Raw genomic sequence first — 13,335 nt, 5'->3', positions numbered from 1 at the left:
AGAAGTATATACTAGAGAAATAAGAAACTAAGAAGGCTTAATTTAAGAATAAAAACATTTACTAATTTAGATCTCGAAATACCCGTAACTTTAATAAATACTTTAGTAGTATTTATATATAATATATTACTAAATTCGAAAAAGAAAAAGATAATGAGAATAATAAGAATAAACTAGTAAATAATACTTTTAAAGCCTTATTAGTAAAAATAGATAAAGGAAATAAATATTACTTTAATTTCTATTTTATTTTTATTAAAAGCTTTCTAGCCGCTTCTATAGCTCCTATTCCTATTATTCCTATAACTAATACTCTTATAAATAACCTTATATCTCTTTTCTTTATATACTAGATAATAGGTAAAAACCATATCTTAAAGCCTATTAAATAAATAGAAAATACCCAAACATTTATAATTAATAATATATTAAGATATAATACTTACTATTTTTATAAAATTATAATTAATACCGGAACCTCTAGATTCTCAATTACTAATTCTAACTAATTCCAAGCTTTATAGCAGACTAATAATAGTATCTAACTTAATAAAATCACTAAAGATTAAGTTAATATCTAGTTTAGTATTAGATCTATATTCTTTATTAGATCTATAATAGTAAGAATACTAATTAGGCAAGTATAATTCTATATTATACCTATAAAGACTCTATTTCTATTTAGCTTGGCTAATATAAATAAGCTAGAGGTCTATTTTAATAATTTTACTAATTATCTTATTACTTTTAATAGATACTTTATACCTATAATATAATATTTTAAATACTTTTTCCTGCTTTAGAATACTATTCTATAAAGCTTTATTTCCGAATTCTTTATCTATAACTCCTGCTTTCTTATAAAGGTTAAATTATAATATCTATATTACTATTTTAGTTATTTATTTATTAGTAAGCTTCGAAATATACTAGAATAAGCAGGCTATAATATTAATATAAAAGCCCTTAAGTATCTTATAAAATACTATAAATAATACCAGAAATTCGGATAATTACCGGAATAATTTAAGTTTAATCTAAGAAATAATATTAGCTTTAATTATTCTATTATTATTAATATTTTCTATATTTCCGGTAAGCCTATACTTTATATTATTAATAAAGGTACTAGATATTAAGCCGGCTAATAGCTTTAAAATATTAGTATATTATATATTTAGGATACCCTAAAATAATATTAGATTAATACCTATTTAGGTTCTCCTAATTAGATTATAGTAGATACCAGAAAGCAGTTTACTAATAAAAAATTTACTTAGCTTGCAAATACTATAGGAACTAAGGTTAAAATTATTCCTATAGAAGCTTATAGCTTTATCGGAATTATAGAATATTACTATAGCCTAATTTAATATACTTATCTTATTATTATAGCCAAAATTAATAGAATTAATAAGAATACTATATTCTAAATAGCTTTTAAGGCCATTAATAATTCTACTAGATCTAATAATATTATTCTAACTCTCTTAGTTTATAGTACTTTATCCCGAATAACTAAATATAATACCCTATTACTAACTATATTATAGTAATTAGTAGTATTTAAAAAGGCAATAATAGAAATTTAGAAGCTTTAAGCTAGATACTAGATTATAAATATCCTAAATACCCGAAATAATTCTAGTATTACTAATATTTATAAACTTCCCTTAAATTCGGATATTCTTATATAGTATAAAGGAAATACTAGTTAATCTAGTAATTAGGATAGGCCATATAAGCTAGTAGCCATTAATAGGAAAGACTATATACTAGCTTTACTATATAGTAATACTACTTTTTACTTAATTTCTATAAAGCCCTTTTATATAGGGAATATTAAAGTTATTACTAATAGCCCTAAACCTGAACCTATTCTCGAATTCTATAATAAGGCTAAAAGTAATATAGGTATGATTTCTCCTATTATTCCTGCTATTTTATTAAAGTATAATAGAGAATACTCTTATAAGAATCCGGATATTACGGTATTTCTATAAAATAATAACCTATATAAGAACTCCTATTAAGTTAAAATTACTAGCCTTTTAGAAAAAAGTATATTTAAAGTTACTTTTAGATCTTAGATACTAAAGAAGATATATATCTTTAATTCCTGGTTTATTAATAAGATTAAGAATAAGGATATAGAAAGAGAGCTTAAAAAGTCGAGACTAGTTATTTAGGCTTATAATAATAATAAGAAATATATAGTATTAATATAATTACCTACTATTTAATATATTAGCTAGAGAATTATTCTTAGTATTATTACTATAATAATAGATATTATAGAGCTATATTTATATAATATCTCGCAAGCTTATATCTAATTAATAACCTTACTTAACTATAATTTTTATATTAACTTATCTTATAAGCTTACTAGAAAGCTAAATCTAAATAATAATTCGGTTCTAAAGATTATAAAACTACTATATAGTATACCGGAAGCTGGGAATTACTAGTTTAAGACTTACTATTTCTATTATATTAACGAGCTTTTTATAAAATAGTTAACTTATAACTCTTGCTTCCTTTATAATAAGTAACTTTTCGGAATTATTAGCCTTTAAACTAATAATACTCTATTTATTAGAACTAATAATTTTATAAAGGTAAAGTAACTAAAGCTCTATAAGGCTAAGTTCTTAGCTAAGGAATATAAATGCCTTATTATTAATTATAATCTCAAGTTTAATAGAGGTATTATTTATATAAATACTACTAGAATTACTCTTATATAAGAATACTAGTATAAAAACCTCCGAACTATTTCTATAAAAAATACTATTACTATAAATAGTAGAAATACTATTCGTTAAGATCTCTCTATTAAGAACTAATATATTACCTAATATACTAGATAAGTATATATTATATTAGTCTATTAACCAGAAGCTTTATATAACCTATTAATTATGGCTTAGGCTATTAAATCCTCGGAAACTAATATAAAGGCACTTAATAAACGTATTTAATAGCAAATTAAGAATACTACTAGAGAACTAAGATTCGTAAAGCTAGTAAAGAAGTTCTTATATTTAATTGTTTTTATAAATACTTTATTTATAAATAATAGAGATCTCTTCTTTTAAACTAGATATATTCTAGTTCTAGTAAACGGAACTAGATATACTAATATTATTTACTAGTTCTCTACTAAATGCAAGAGAGTTACTAGAAATATTCTAGCTTTGGAACTTTATAGTATGGCTTATGGCTTTAATATAAGTACTTTAGTCAAATCTATAATTAATAGAATACTAGAAATAGAATTATTACTAGTAGTTTATACGAATTCAAAGTCGTTATATAAATGCCTCATTAAATTAGGAACTACTCGAGAAAAGCATCTAATAATTAATATAATATACTTTTACTAGGTATATAAATAATAAGAGATTACAGAAATTAAATAAATTAAGGGAAAATTAAATCCTGCCGATTTCATAACGAAATTAAAGCTAATAAATGCCCTTAAATACCTAATTAATATAAATACTATATAATTAGATATAGAGAAATAAGTCGAGTATAAATAGGACGGGAAATAGATATATAAGATAGGAGGATATTATAGGAGGGGAAATTATATATAAAAGGCTATAGCCTTTGGTATATAACTAAAACCTCGGAAGTAATATAAATATATAGAGTATTTGGGAAATCTGATACTAGACCGGATTAGGAAATTTGTATGTAATTAAAGAGAGATACTATTTTTTTGCATTTTTAGAGAGTTTCTAGTATTAGTATAATTATTTCTTTGGGAGTTATATGTATAGTTACAAGATACGGGATATAAGACATAAATAATAGGATATGAGTAATAGAATATAGATAATAGGATATAGTTATATAACCTCGTATCCTATTAGTAACTTAACTAGTAAACTAGACTCCTTTAGGCTTAGCAAATTTAGGGATTATATATTAATACTATAATACTATAATTCTTACTTCTAAATAATAATAACTTTACTAATCTTATATAAATAGTACTTCTATACCTATATAATAGTATTATATATTACTAGTAAACCAATAACTAGAAATAGCTTGTTTTTTTATTTTAGGTATTAGTATATTTTTTTTATTTCCTAGTATTTTATTTTTTTATTTTTATTATAAACTTATTAAAGAATCTTAAAGATCTATTTAGTAATTGAAATTTATCTAACTAATTTAGGTTTTAGTTAATTATAAATAAAGTTATAAATATTTCTAATAACTAATTATATTATATAAGTAATTTTTAGTAGTTTATTATTAAATTTAGAAGAGTTCTATATTAGTTTATTTCTTATATTAAATATCTAATTATTAATCTAGTAATTATTCTTATTTATAAATAGAGCGGAATTCTTAATTCTAATAAGCTATAATTAATTATTATAAATTAAAAGTAGAAAGAAGCCTTAATATTAGTTACTAAATAGTTCTCCTAATAGAAATCTATAATATTTCTAAATATTTATTTATTTAAATATTTATTTTATTATTTCTTCTTATATTAATCTTTTTCTTATATAAAATTAACTAGTAATTACCTCTAGTTTATTAACTTTCTTAGTAAGTTAGTTAATATATAAATAGAATTTCTAGTAGTATTTTACTTATTTATTAGTTATAAGATAATATTTATTAATAAGGTTATCTCATATAAGTAATCTTTACTAGGCCTTATCTATTTTCGAAATATTTATACTAATTTTAAGTTCTAAATTAACTAGCTATTTCTTAATATTTTCTTCCGAAATAGTATTATAATAGCTTTTCTAGTAATATAAGTTTATAATATTAAAGTTTGGCTTTTTTATTTTATTATACTAGGACCTCTTATCTAATATACCTATAATAATAATACTTGGTTCCAGGCTATTTATAATAGCTTTAGAAAGAGTATTAGCTATAGAAATAAGTACTAAGTAAGTTCTTCTTATTTAATATTAGTAAACTATAACTAATTATTATCTTATCTAGTTTTAAATTAGTAGACTAAAACCGACTATTATCTTTTCTTATTTTAAATTAGTAAATTACTATTAATTTTTTCTATATTAGAAAAAGAAAGCCGGTTCTTTTATTCTTATTAGTATTAAGGAAATATTATTTACTCTAGTTAAGAGTTAGGCTTTAAGATTAACCGGATTATAAAGAATAATATCTTTCTTCTTTTATATTAGTAAAGAACTAATTACTAAGAGAGAAATATTATTTATTTTAGTTAAGAGTCAGGCTTCGAGATTAACTAAGTTATAAAGAATATTATATTTCTAGTTAAGCTCTCTAGTTCTTTATAGTTTAAGGAGGTTATTAAATATTAAAAGCAGTATTCTATTTTTACTTTCCAAAAATAAATACAAATTCTTTACTAGTAGTATTATATTACCTTTATAGGCCGAGTTAAGTAAGCTTAGTATTATATAATAGCGGGATTAATATAATAATTAAAGGCTTAAAATTTAAAGAATCTTATATATTAGAAAATACTAAGCTATAGAATAAAATAAGAAGAATACCTTAATCTTTAGTATTATTTTATTTAAGTAATTTCGGCTTAGCTTTATTTTATACCTGTTTCCGATATCCTGTTCTTAGTAGATTATATCCTTATACTAGTTATTATAATTAAGTTCTCTAAAAATCTTAAATTGGGTTTTTTTTATATAAGTATAAGCTAGTATATTATAACTCTTATATTATAATTATATATATCCTAACTTATAATAAAGATCCTTAAAATAGTATTTTAATATAAGAGGGTTTATATACTAATTTATTAAGTTCTAGTTTCTGAACCCTATAATGCCATAGGCTTATAGGGCTCTTGTATCTGGTTTTAGGGACTTATTTACTAAATTTCTAAGCTTTCTTAAGCTTGCCTTTAAGCTTTAAAATAAGTAGTTTTTAAACTTCTTTAATTTAAAGAACTTTTACTAATCCAAATTTTATAAAAAGTTGATATTTAAATAGCCTTTAACTAATACTATAAGCGAATGAAACAGTTATTAGATTGTATTAATTCCTTATAAAATTAAATTGAATTAAAGAAAAAGCTAGGGTTTTGGTGTTTTTGTTTGAGCGCCTCTACTTTGGGTTAGTGGCTGGTCTGCTCCCAATCGACACCCCTAATCGACACCCGGGGCGGGGTCGTTTTAGTTTTTCCCCTCATTGAGGACAACGTTGACTCAGCAACAACGCCACATTAACTGTGGCTCGTCGCGGCGGTAAAGTGTTCAACCTCCACAACGATTTCGATTCCAACTGTGGTAGCCCATTGCTCTCTTTCCCCCCCTTTTTCGACTAGGAAAATAACTGTCACAAGGCTGCTGCCAGGGCGGGTCAACACCCTCCCTGCTAGCGTGATCGAGATGTTTATCTGGGGTTCCTATCTCATTGTTCAGTTGCCGAATCTCGACGACTACAGCCAGTCAAAGTCCAAACTCCCCCCCCCCCAGTGGGTCTGAGCCTTGCGGCAAGTCTGTGTAATGTGATCTAAGTGAGCATTGCTCCATTGTCATGCCACGCAGCCCCAAACCAATTTCCAAACCCTTCCCAAAATCTCCTCCACCACAAGTATCAGATAGCCAAGACGCACATCAGAAGACGTGCAATGGAGACCAAAAGATTAGGTAAGAGACCAAGCATGATCCTCTATCCGAACATGCGAGTTCGTTCCTTCTTGACTGTGTCATCGGTGATGCGCTTCAAGGCCTCGGAACTGGTGCTGATCGCAGTATTTCTCTCGAACGCCTCCTGCTTCTCTCTGTCGATGTTCCCAGAAGAGAAGATAGGAAGCCATAAATTCATGCTGTGTTTAAATTTGCTTTCGGTGACTTTGTCGGTTTCGGTACTGTCGTGGGAGTACTTGGTGAGGAAACCACAAGCTATCAAAGTGCCTCGATAATTGACAAGTGCGAGGGCCTTCGGACAAACCGAGAGGTCGTAGATCCCTCTAGTCTGGTATGCATAATAGAAATCGGCTTGTTCGGTGGTTTTCTTCAAGATCTTGAGATCGAACAAAGCTTTGTCTGCTTCGTAGTTGCCTCGGTGAACAGCTTCGTTCTTCGACCAGATGGCATTGAGATCGATAGGTGAATTAGTGGTCACATACTCGCCGCTGGACCAGACTCGCTTGATGGATTGAAGAAAGCCGCAGCGGACTTTGACGCCAATATCAAACAGAGGCTGCTTCATCTTCAATTCCTTCTGGAGGGTACTGATCTTCAGGTTGGCGGTTGCAAGCTCGGTTGTCTTTGCCTCCAGCTTTGACTCGGCTTCTTCTCTGCCCGCCCTAGCCTTTTCGGTATCAGCTCTCAAGCCTTCAATTTGCAGGTTGAGGATTCTAGATTCTTCGGACCGAATAATCTCGCTAGATGCCTTGCACACTTGGTTTTGTGACTCCAAATCTAAGATCTTCGACTTGAGTTCCTCAATCTCTGAATAAGCAACGCCAATCTCTTTTTGAAGTTCGTTTGTACCAGATGAGCTACCATTCGAAGAAGAGGCTGCAGATTGTTTGGGGTCGGCATAAACAGGGGTGTTGTCGTCACTTTCTGTCTCTTCAGCGCCTTCTCCGTCGATAATACGGTTGAGGCTTCTTTGCAGGTTGGCAGAGCAGCCCTGAGACAGATTAGCTACCAATAAGCACGTATATGGTGATATCGACACTTACCCAGATATTGCCGGCAATGGATCTCTGCTCTTCGCAGAACCCCAGGAATTTAGTAGCACTCATCTTCTCGACTTGTGCGATGATCTTGGAGTTCCATTTATCTTTCGCCTTAACTGGGCGGGCCTCGCCATCTGAGTCAGCTCCACTCTCTGATTCAACTTCGCTTCCCAAGAACTCCAATTCAAGTTCCTTTCGATGATCGCGCGCTTGGAAGTTTGACAATTAGACCCGATACCAAGGTTGACATTGAAACAAACCTTCTGTTCGGCCAAAATAGCTTCACCATGTTGCTTCTCTGCGAAGTCAAGATACGAGGTGATCTCGCCATGGCTCTTTTCAAGTCCCAGGTCCTTCAGCTTTGCGAGCAAGACAAAGAGCTCACTTTGGAAAGGTTCCAGTTGAGAAACTAGTTCGTGCTGCTCCATGAGAAGAGCACTTAGTTGATCTGCTGCATTAGCCATAGTGCTAATCTATCATGAAATTCGGGTGCAAGGAAACGTTTCGTCGGGACGAACTGCTTTGAGATGTTAGGAGGTTTCCGATCCCGATGGAAGAAGTCGTTGTGCATTAAATAGAGGTTGGGAAATTTTATGCCGTGTATTTTCCAAGTTTCCAGTGAAAAGATTTAATGCGTTCTATTGAATTTTACCCCGACCTAGTAAGGGACACTTTTCACCTTTTCAGGCGAAACTGCGCACCAGGCCCTTCTAATTATATGCCATCTTGCACTCAGCAACTAATTATCAAATAGAGAAGAGGAAGACTTCCACTGCGTCACATCAAAACAATATTGTTGCATGGCACGTGGGCCCCTCGCGTGCTCTCTGCTTGCCTATATCACGTGTTCAGGGGCTTAGATGTTTCACCCCTATATCCCAACTTATGCTCCTCAGAGAGCGTATTTTGCACTGCGACAGATATTCTAAAGCAAGAGGCTTACAAGAGACCTTGATTGCTTCTTTTATGCTCTTTGAAACCCCAAGTCTGATTTTCTGCAACTCCTTTGAAGCACCATCTTCCACACTCCTTTCGGATTCTCTGAGCTCCACAACATTCTATTATCCGATCTTTGCATCCTCTCGACTACGCAAAGCCAGCTATCTTATCCGATATATCTCCGCGATGCATTAAGCAATAATCATTCTCTTTTGAATCGTAGACCTGCACACTTGCTTCCCGCCAGACCTTCTTGACCACCATTTCCACCAAAGCCTTCAGCTCGTCCACTTTCTCTGCCACGTCAGGATTTTCCTCAAATTTTGTCGGATTTCGTTCACTCATCTCGCCGGCAGCGCTTGTATAGCGCGTCAAATCCAGATCCAGGCGGCCAACCTTTTGGATTTCGCGCCACAGGTCCCTGATCCGGCTCAACAGTTCTATGACCCCGAACTTATCTTGCGGGTTGCATATCAAACGAAGATTGGAGCTTGCCCTTAAGGTCGCTATAATGTTCCATTTCTCGATTGTTGTACGATATCCGAAAGGAAACCTTTTCAGGTCATGGCGATGGTGATAAACAGTCTCGAATCTGTTTGCATCTTGTTTGGGAGTGAGATATCCACCCTTGAATAACGCCATATCTGCTTCAATGTTGCCGTCATGTGCTGCTCGATTTCCCGCATCTAAGACCGGAACGCCTGCTGGGTAATCGCCGTCTGAGAATTCCGAAGCCCATGTGCAAGCATTCTGCGCGGCCCTCTGCAAGAATCTCTTTCGAATAACACCGATCTTGGTCAATGGTTTCTGGAGAGCAGGAAGTTTGTCTTTTGATGCACAGAGTTCTGTAGCTTCGTCCAGCTCCTTGATAAGAGACACTTTATCTTCATTCAACGCTCGATAGTCGGCCTTGAGTGGTAAGTATGCAGCTTCCAGTATTCTGATTTTAGTCATGCTCTCAGCAAGTTTCTCGAGCAGATCGCTGGCTGCATTCTCGGCAATGTCTGCGACTGCTGTCATTATTATTAACGCTGTTCTTCAAAGCGCGGGGCATTATTCGAGAGCCTTTGACTCAATGCCAAGCAGTCGAAACCCTTTTTTCGCTTCTTCCTTCTTCGTCCAGACTCGCGGATCCTCAACAGACTCAGTGCCTTCCTGAAAAACTTGCTTGCCCGCCTCCACCATCCTGGGACAGAGGGAGATTATTTCCGTATCCAGGGTCAGAAAAACTTCGACGTATGGATGTGGATCGAAGAACGCAAATGTCTTGCCCTTGGTCGTGCTTGTGTTGGTACACAACTCTCCACTCAGATTCCCAAGCTGGACTTGAGACTTGCTTTCGTCGAAACGCTCCTTTATGGCGCCTTGAACCTTGCTCCGCATCACTCTCTGTTGGGGCATCGACGACGGTTGCCGGCAATATTCCAGAGTGCCTTAGACAATGGCGGTCGTTCAACTCTTCGCTGAGTATCACATGCCGACGACAAGGTTGCCCCGAAGTCAACCTCCAGAGGCCCTCCTGGGGATGCTCAAGGTTGGCGGGGTATTCCTAGTGGGGGTGAGTAAGGATGGGTTTGTCAGATTGAGACGTTTGTGCGCTTTCAAGTTTATTGTTGTGCAATGATCTCGTGGAACTCAAAATTGAGAATTCGTAGGCGTGGGATTTGGTCCATTCAAATGCTGCTTGAACAGCGTGGTGGTGGAGGTCGTTGAATGTGGAGGGGCAGGCACCGAGAGAGTACGGCTGATGCGAGGTTTGTTGATGAGACCTGGCCTGAGGTCGATTTTGAAGACATAGTTGGCAATTGAAGTGTCAGACATCCCGAGAGATGGTAGAGGCGTGAAAAGACGATTTCTGTGGGGGGTGAGTGAGGAACGGGAAAAGGGAGAGGACTTATGTCGGAGGACACGTGGGGATAAATAGAACTCAGTCCGGTCGACACACGCTAGGACAGCAATGCCATCGGAAAAGTGGCCTCGGTGACGAGATAGGGTCACAGCAGAATCTGATGAAATGGAAGAAAAAAGCGTGGCTTGGTGGCAGGGTGAGGCATGAGAGGATTGAATTTCGACGCCTCGTCCAGTCCAGAGGCTCGTTTCCTTCCTTCCCACGAACGGCCACAGTCCAGACATCACGCATCTCTTCCATCGGCGAATGTATGTCATGATTCTCCCGGTCGTATTGGGACGAGGTGCGAGATTGAGAGGGTTCATTGATGCTAGTCGACTCATCTCCCACGCTTCCCTCTCCCCCTACCGCCACCCCTCCCACCCCTTCCAGCAGTACCCCTCTGTGGCCCCTCAATATCTGAAATATCCTTCTTGCTCAACTTCAACGTCCCTCCAGAAAACTTTCCAACACCCGGAGCTCCAACGCCTCGATCTCTCATTCCCTCACTAGTCTTCTTCATCTTGGCCTTCTCCAGAATAATTCCATTCTCTCTTGCCTCTCTCCGTCTCCTATCCTCCTTCTCGCTATTTTTCGTGATGATACCTTTCCGGTGTGACATTGGCATTTTCTCCTGCTTTAGAATCGATGTCTTTGACCCCAACGCTTGTAACCGTAAATCTGTAGCTTTGTGACGATTATTGCCGCTTAATGTAGGGCTTCTCGCCGAATCGAGGAGATGTGATTCGGCAAGGAGTCGTTGGAGTGCTAGATCTTTCTTGAGATTTGCAGCTTCGGAGGGGTCGTCTTCGATTGATGCTCCTGCTTTGTCGCGTAGAACGGAGACTAATGGAGCGGATTTGGGGAGTTTCGAGCTCTAAACTTTGGTTAGAAATTTTTAGATCAGCGGAGAATAGAAATACCATGAACGATTTCAGCTCCTCCTTTGACATTGCTGCGGCTCGTGCCTGTGCCTCTGTGTGCTCCACCACCTGCACAGCGTTCTCTTCGTCGTCCGAGATTCCTTCCCAGTCTGAGTCTTCCTCCGATTCGTCTGCTGATTCTTCAGCGACTGGTTTCAAAGATTTCTGGGCTGCTGGGAGAGGCTTGAATTGCGCTTCGAAATGTCGCCGAAATATTTCCTGTACATCCAGTCCGGAGGCATCTGACTCCCCACTCTCGTCTCTATCCCCCTTCGAGATTTCAATCGTCCGCCTTTTTCGCTTCCCTAACATCGAGGCCATATTTGGGTGGTGTTGGAAGGACAAGTTTCTGATGTTGCTCTACCAGTGCGGTGAAAAGAGAGAGACACGGCAGAATCTGAAGGCGGTGTGCAAAAACTTTAAAAGACGAAAAACTTAAAAAGACGTCAATCACCTTTAGAAGGTGCAGATATGCAACAAAACGGCAGAATGTTGCTCACCGCCTTGTAGAAACCACTTCAACATCCAACCACCTCCAAAAACTCTACCTCAATCTTCACAGTATGACCAAATTCCGACCATGCATAGACCTGCACTCTGGCCAGGTGAAGCAGATTGTTGGGGGCACATTGACCACAGCTTCTGCTGACTTGAAAACGAACTATGTCTCGACTCTTCCAGCTGGCGAGTTCGCGAAGCTCTATAAGGACAATGGACTGGAGGGGGCGCATGTTATAATGCTAGGGCCTGGGAACGAAGAGGCTGCCCGCGAAGCATTGGCAGCATGGCCAGGAGGTCTGCAGGTGGGCGGAGGAATCACAGACCAGAATGCGAAGCAGTGGATTGAATGGGGTGCCGAAAGGGTAAGTCGGGAGATTGGATCCTGCTGGATTGATGCTAATTGAAGTAGTAGGTTATCATAACTTCTTTTCTCTTCCCTTCCGGCAAGTTCTCGCAAGAGTGTCTCGACTCTGTACTCGCAGCCCTCGATGGAGACAAGGAGAAGCTTGTCATTGATCTTAGTTGCCGGAGGAGGGATGATACTTGGTTTGTGGCTATGAATAAATGGCAGACGATTACGGATATGGAAGTCAACGAAGGTTTGCATTCCTTCTTCTGATGGTATAGCTTATGCTAACACATTTTACAAGGATCCATCAAATCCCTCGAACCATACTGCTCCGAATTCCTGATTCACGCAGCAGATAACGAGGGTCTGCAGAAAGGTATTGATGAGAAGCTGGTGAAGAAATTGGCGCAGTGGTGCAGCATACCAGTTACATACGCTGGTGGTGGAAGAAATCTCCAGGATCTAGACCATGTCAAGAACCTTAGCAATGGCCGTGTCGATCTCACAATTGGCAGTGCGTTGGATGTCTTTGGTGGATCCGGTGTGAAATTTGCGGAATGTGTTATATGGAATCGACAACAATCAATATGATCCTCATTCTTCGAATAAAACAGTTCTACTTTCCTCTTGTCCTGGTCTTCTTTCCTCATTCATACGTACCATGCAGGTGCTTTTCGTGGAGGGAGTTTAGGAGTGTTACCGGGCACTATATTTGCGCGCTTACACCCAGATACTCGCAGGCATTGCCACACCCGGTTTGGGCATATCCTAACTAACAACATTGCCCTCAAGCCCCACGAAAACCGGTTCCTTCACCTACACTCTGACGACCCCTGTCGCCACTGCCGTGAATGAGGAAGTAGACTGCTACATTGCGAACTGGTATTTGTTGCTCCGACAGAATCGAGTGTGCAGTCGGGAAGTCTTGCATTCAATGACATGGTCGTGAGGGGAGCAATTACTGCTGCGGGGCATGGTTATTCAGAGGCTTGCTTTTAGCAGGGTATGAGGGGAAGTGATTGGCGATGCTATTTATGGCACCGTGAATTGTTAA

The 13,335-nt window shown here is 36.3% G+C and overlaps 4 protein-coding genes across 4 annotated transcripts; 1 reads left to right on the top strand and 3 right to left on the bottom strand.

Annotated features, from left to right (window-relative positions):
* Positions 1–6,554: 6,554 nt before the first annotated feature.
* On the bottom strand, positions 6,555–8,145 carry K444DRAFT_698902 (uncharacterized protein; the record flags this gene model as incomplete). Its single annotated transcript, XM_024887965.1, has 3 exons — positions 6,555–7,632; positions 7,685–7,873; positions 7,942–8,145. 3 exons carry the CDS (start codon positions 8,143–8,145, stop codon positions 6,664–6,666), a joined length of 1,362 nt encoding a protein of 453 aa, XP_024743679.1. The 3' UTR covers positions 6,555–6,663.
* A 622-nt stretch (positions 8,146–8,767) lies between these two features.
* Positions 8,768–9,640, bottom strand: K444DRAFT_624255 (uncharacterized protein; the record flags this gene model as incomplete). The annotated part of the gene is made up of 1 exon (XM_024882376.1): positions 8,768–9,640. One exon carries the CDS (start codon positions 9,638–9,640, stop codon positions 8,768–8,770), a length of 873 nt encoding a protein of 290 aa, XP_024743678.1.
* Positions 9,641–10,848: 1,208 nt separating this feature from the next.
* Positions 10,849–11,752, bottom strand: K444DRAFT_516718 (uncharacterized protein; the record flags this gene model as incomplete). The annotated part of the gene is made up of 2 exons (XM_024873702.1): positions 10,849–11,385; positions 11,432–11,752. The coding sequence occupies 2 exons, from the start codon at positions 11,750–11,752 to the stop codon at positions 10,849–10,851; spliced, it is 858 nt and encodes a 285-aa protein (XP_024743677.1).
* Positions 11,753–11,994: 242 nt separating this feature from the next.
* Positions 11,995–12,872, top strand: K444DRAFT_516531 (Phosphoribosylformimino-5-aminoimidazole carboxamide ribotide isomerase; the record flags this gene model as incomplete). The annotated part of the gene is made up of 3 exons (XM_024873691.1): positions 11,995–12,294; positions 12,345–12,531; positions 12,583–12,872. The coding sequence occupies 3 exons, from the start codon at positions 11,995–11,997 to the stop codon at positions 12,870–12,872; spliced, it is 777 nt and encodes a 258-aa protein (XP_024743676.1).
* Positions 12,873–13,335: the final 463 nt, after the last annotated feature.

The sequence above is a fragment of the Hyaloscypha bicolor genome (assembly GCF_002865645.1).
Source record: "Hyaloscypha bicolor E unplaced genomic scaffold K444scaffold_13, whole genome shotgun sequence".
In the NCBI taxonomy this organism is placed as follows: Eukaryota; Fungi; Ascomycota; class Leotiomycetes; order Helotiales; family Hyaloscyphaceae; genus Hyaloscypha; species Hyaloscypha bicolor.
Note: the sequence above shows the minus strand (reverse complement) of the source record. Positions and strands in the feature narration are given on the sequence as shown.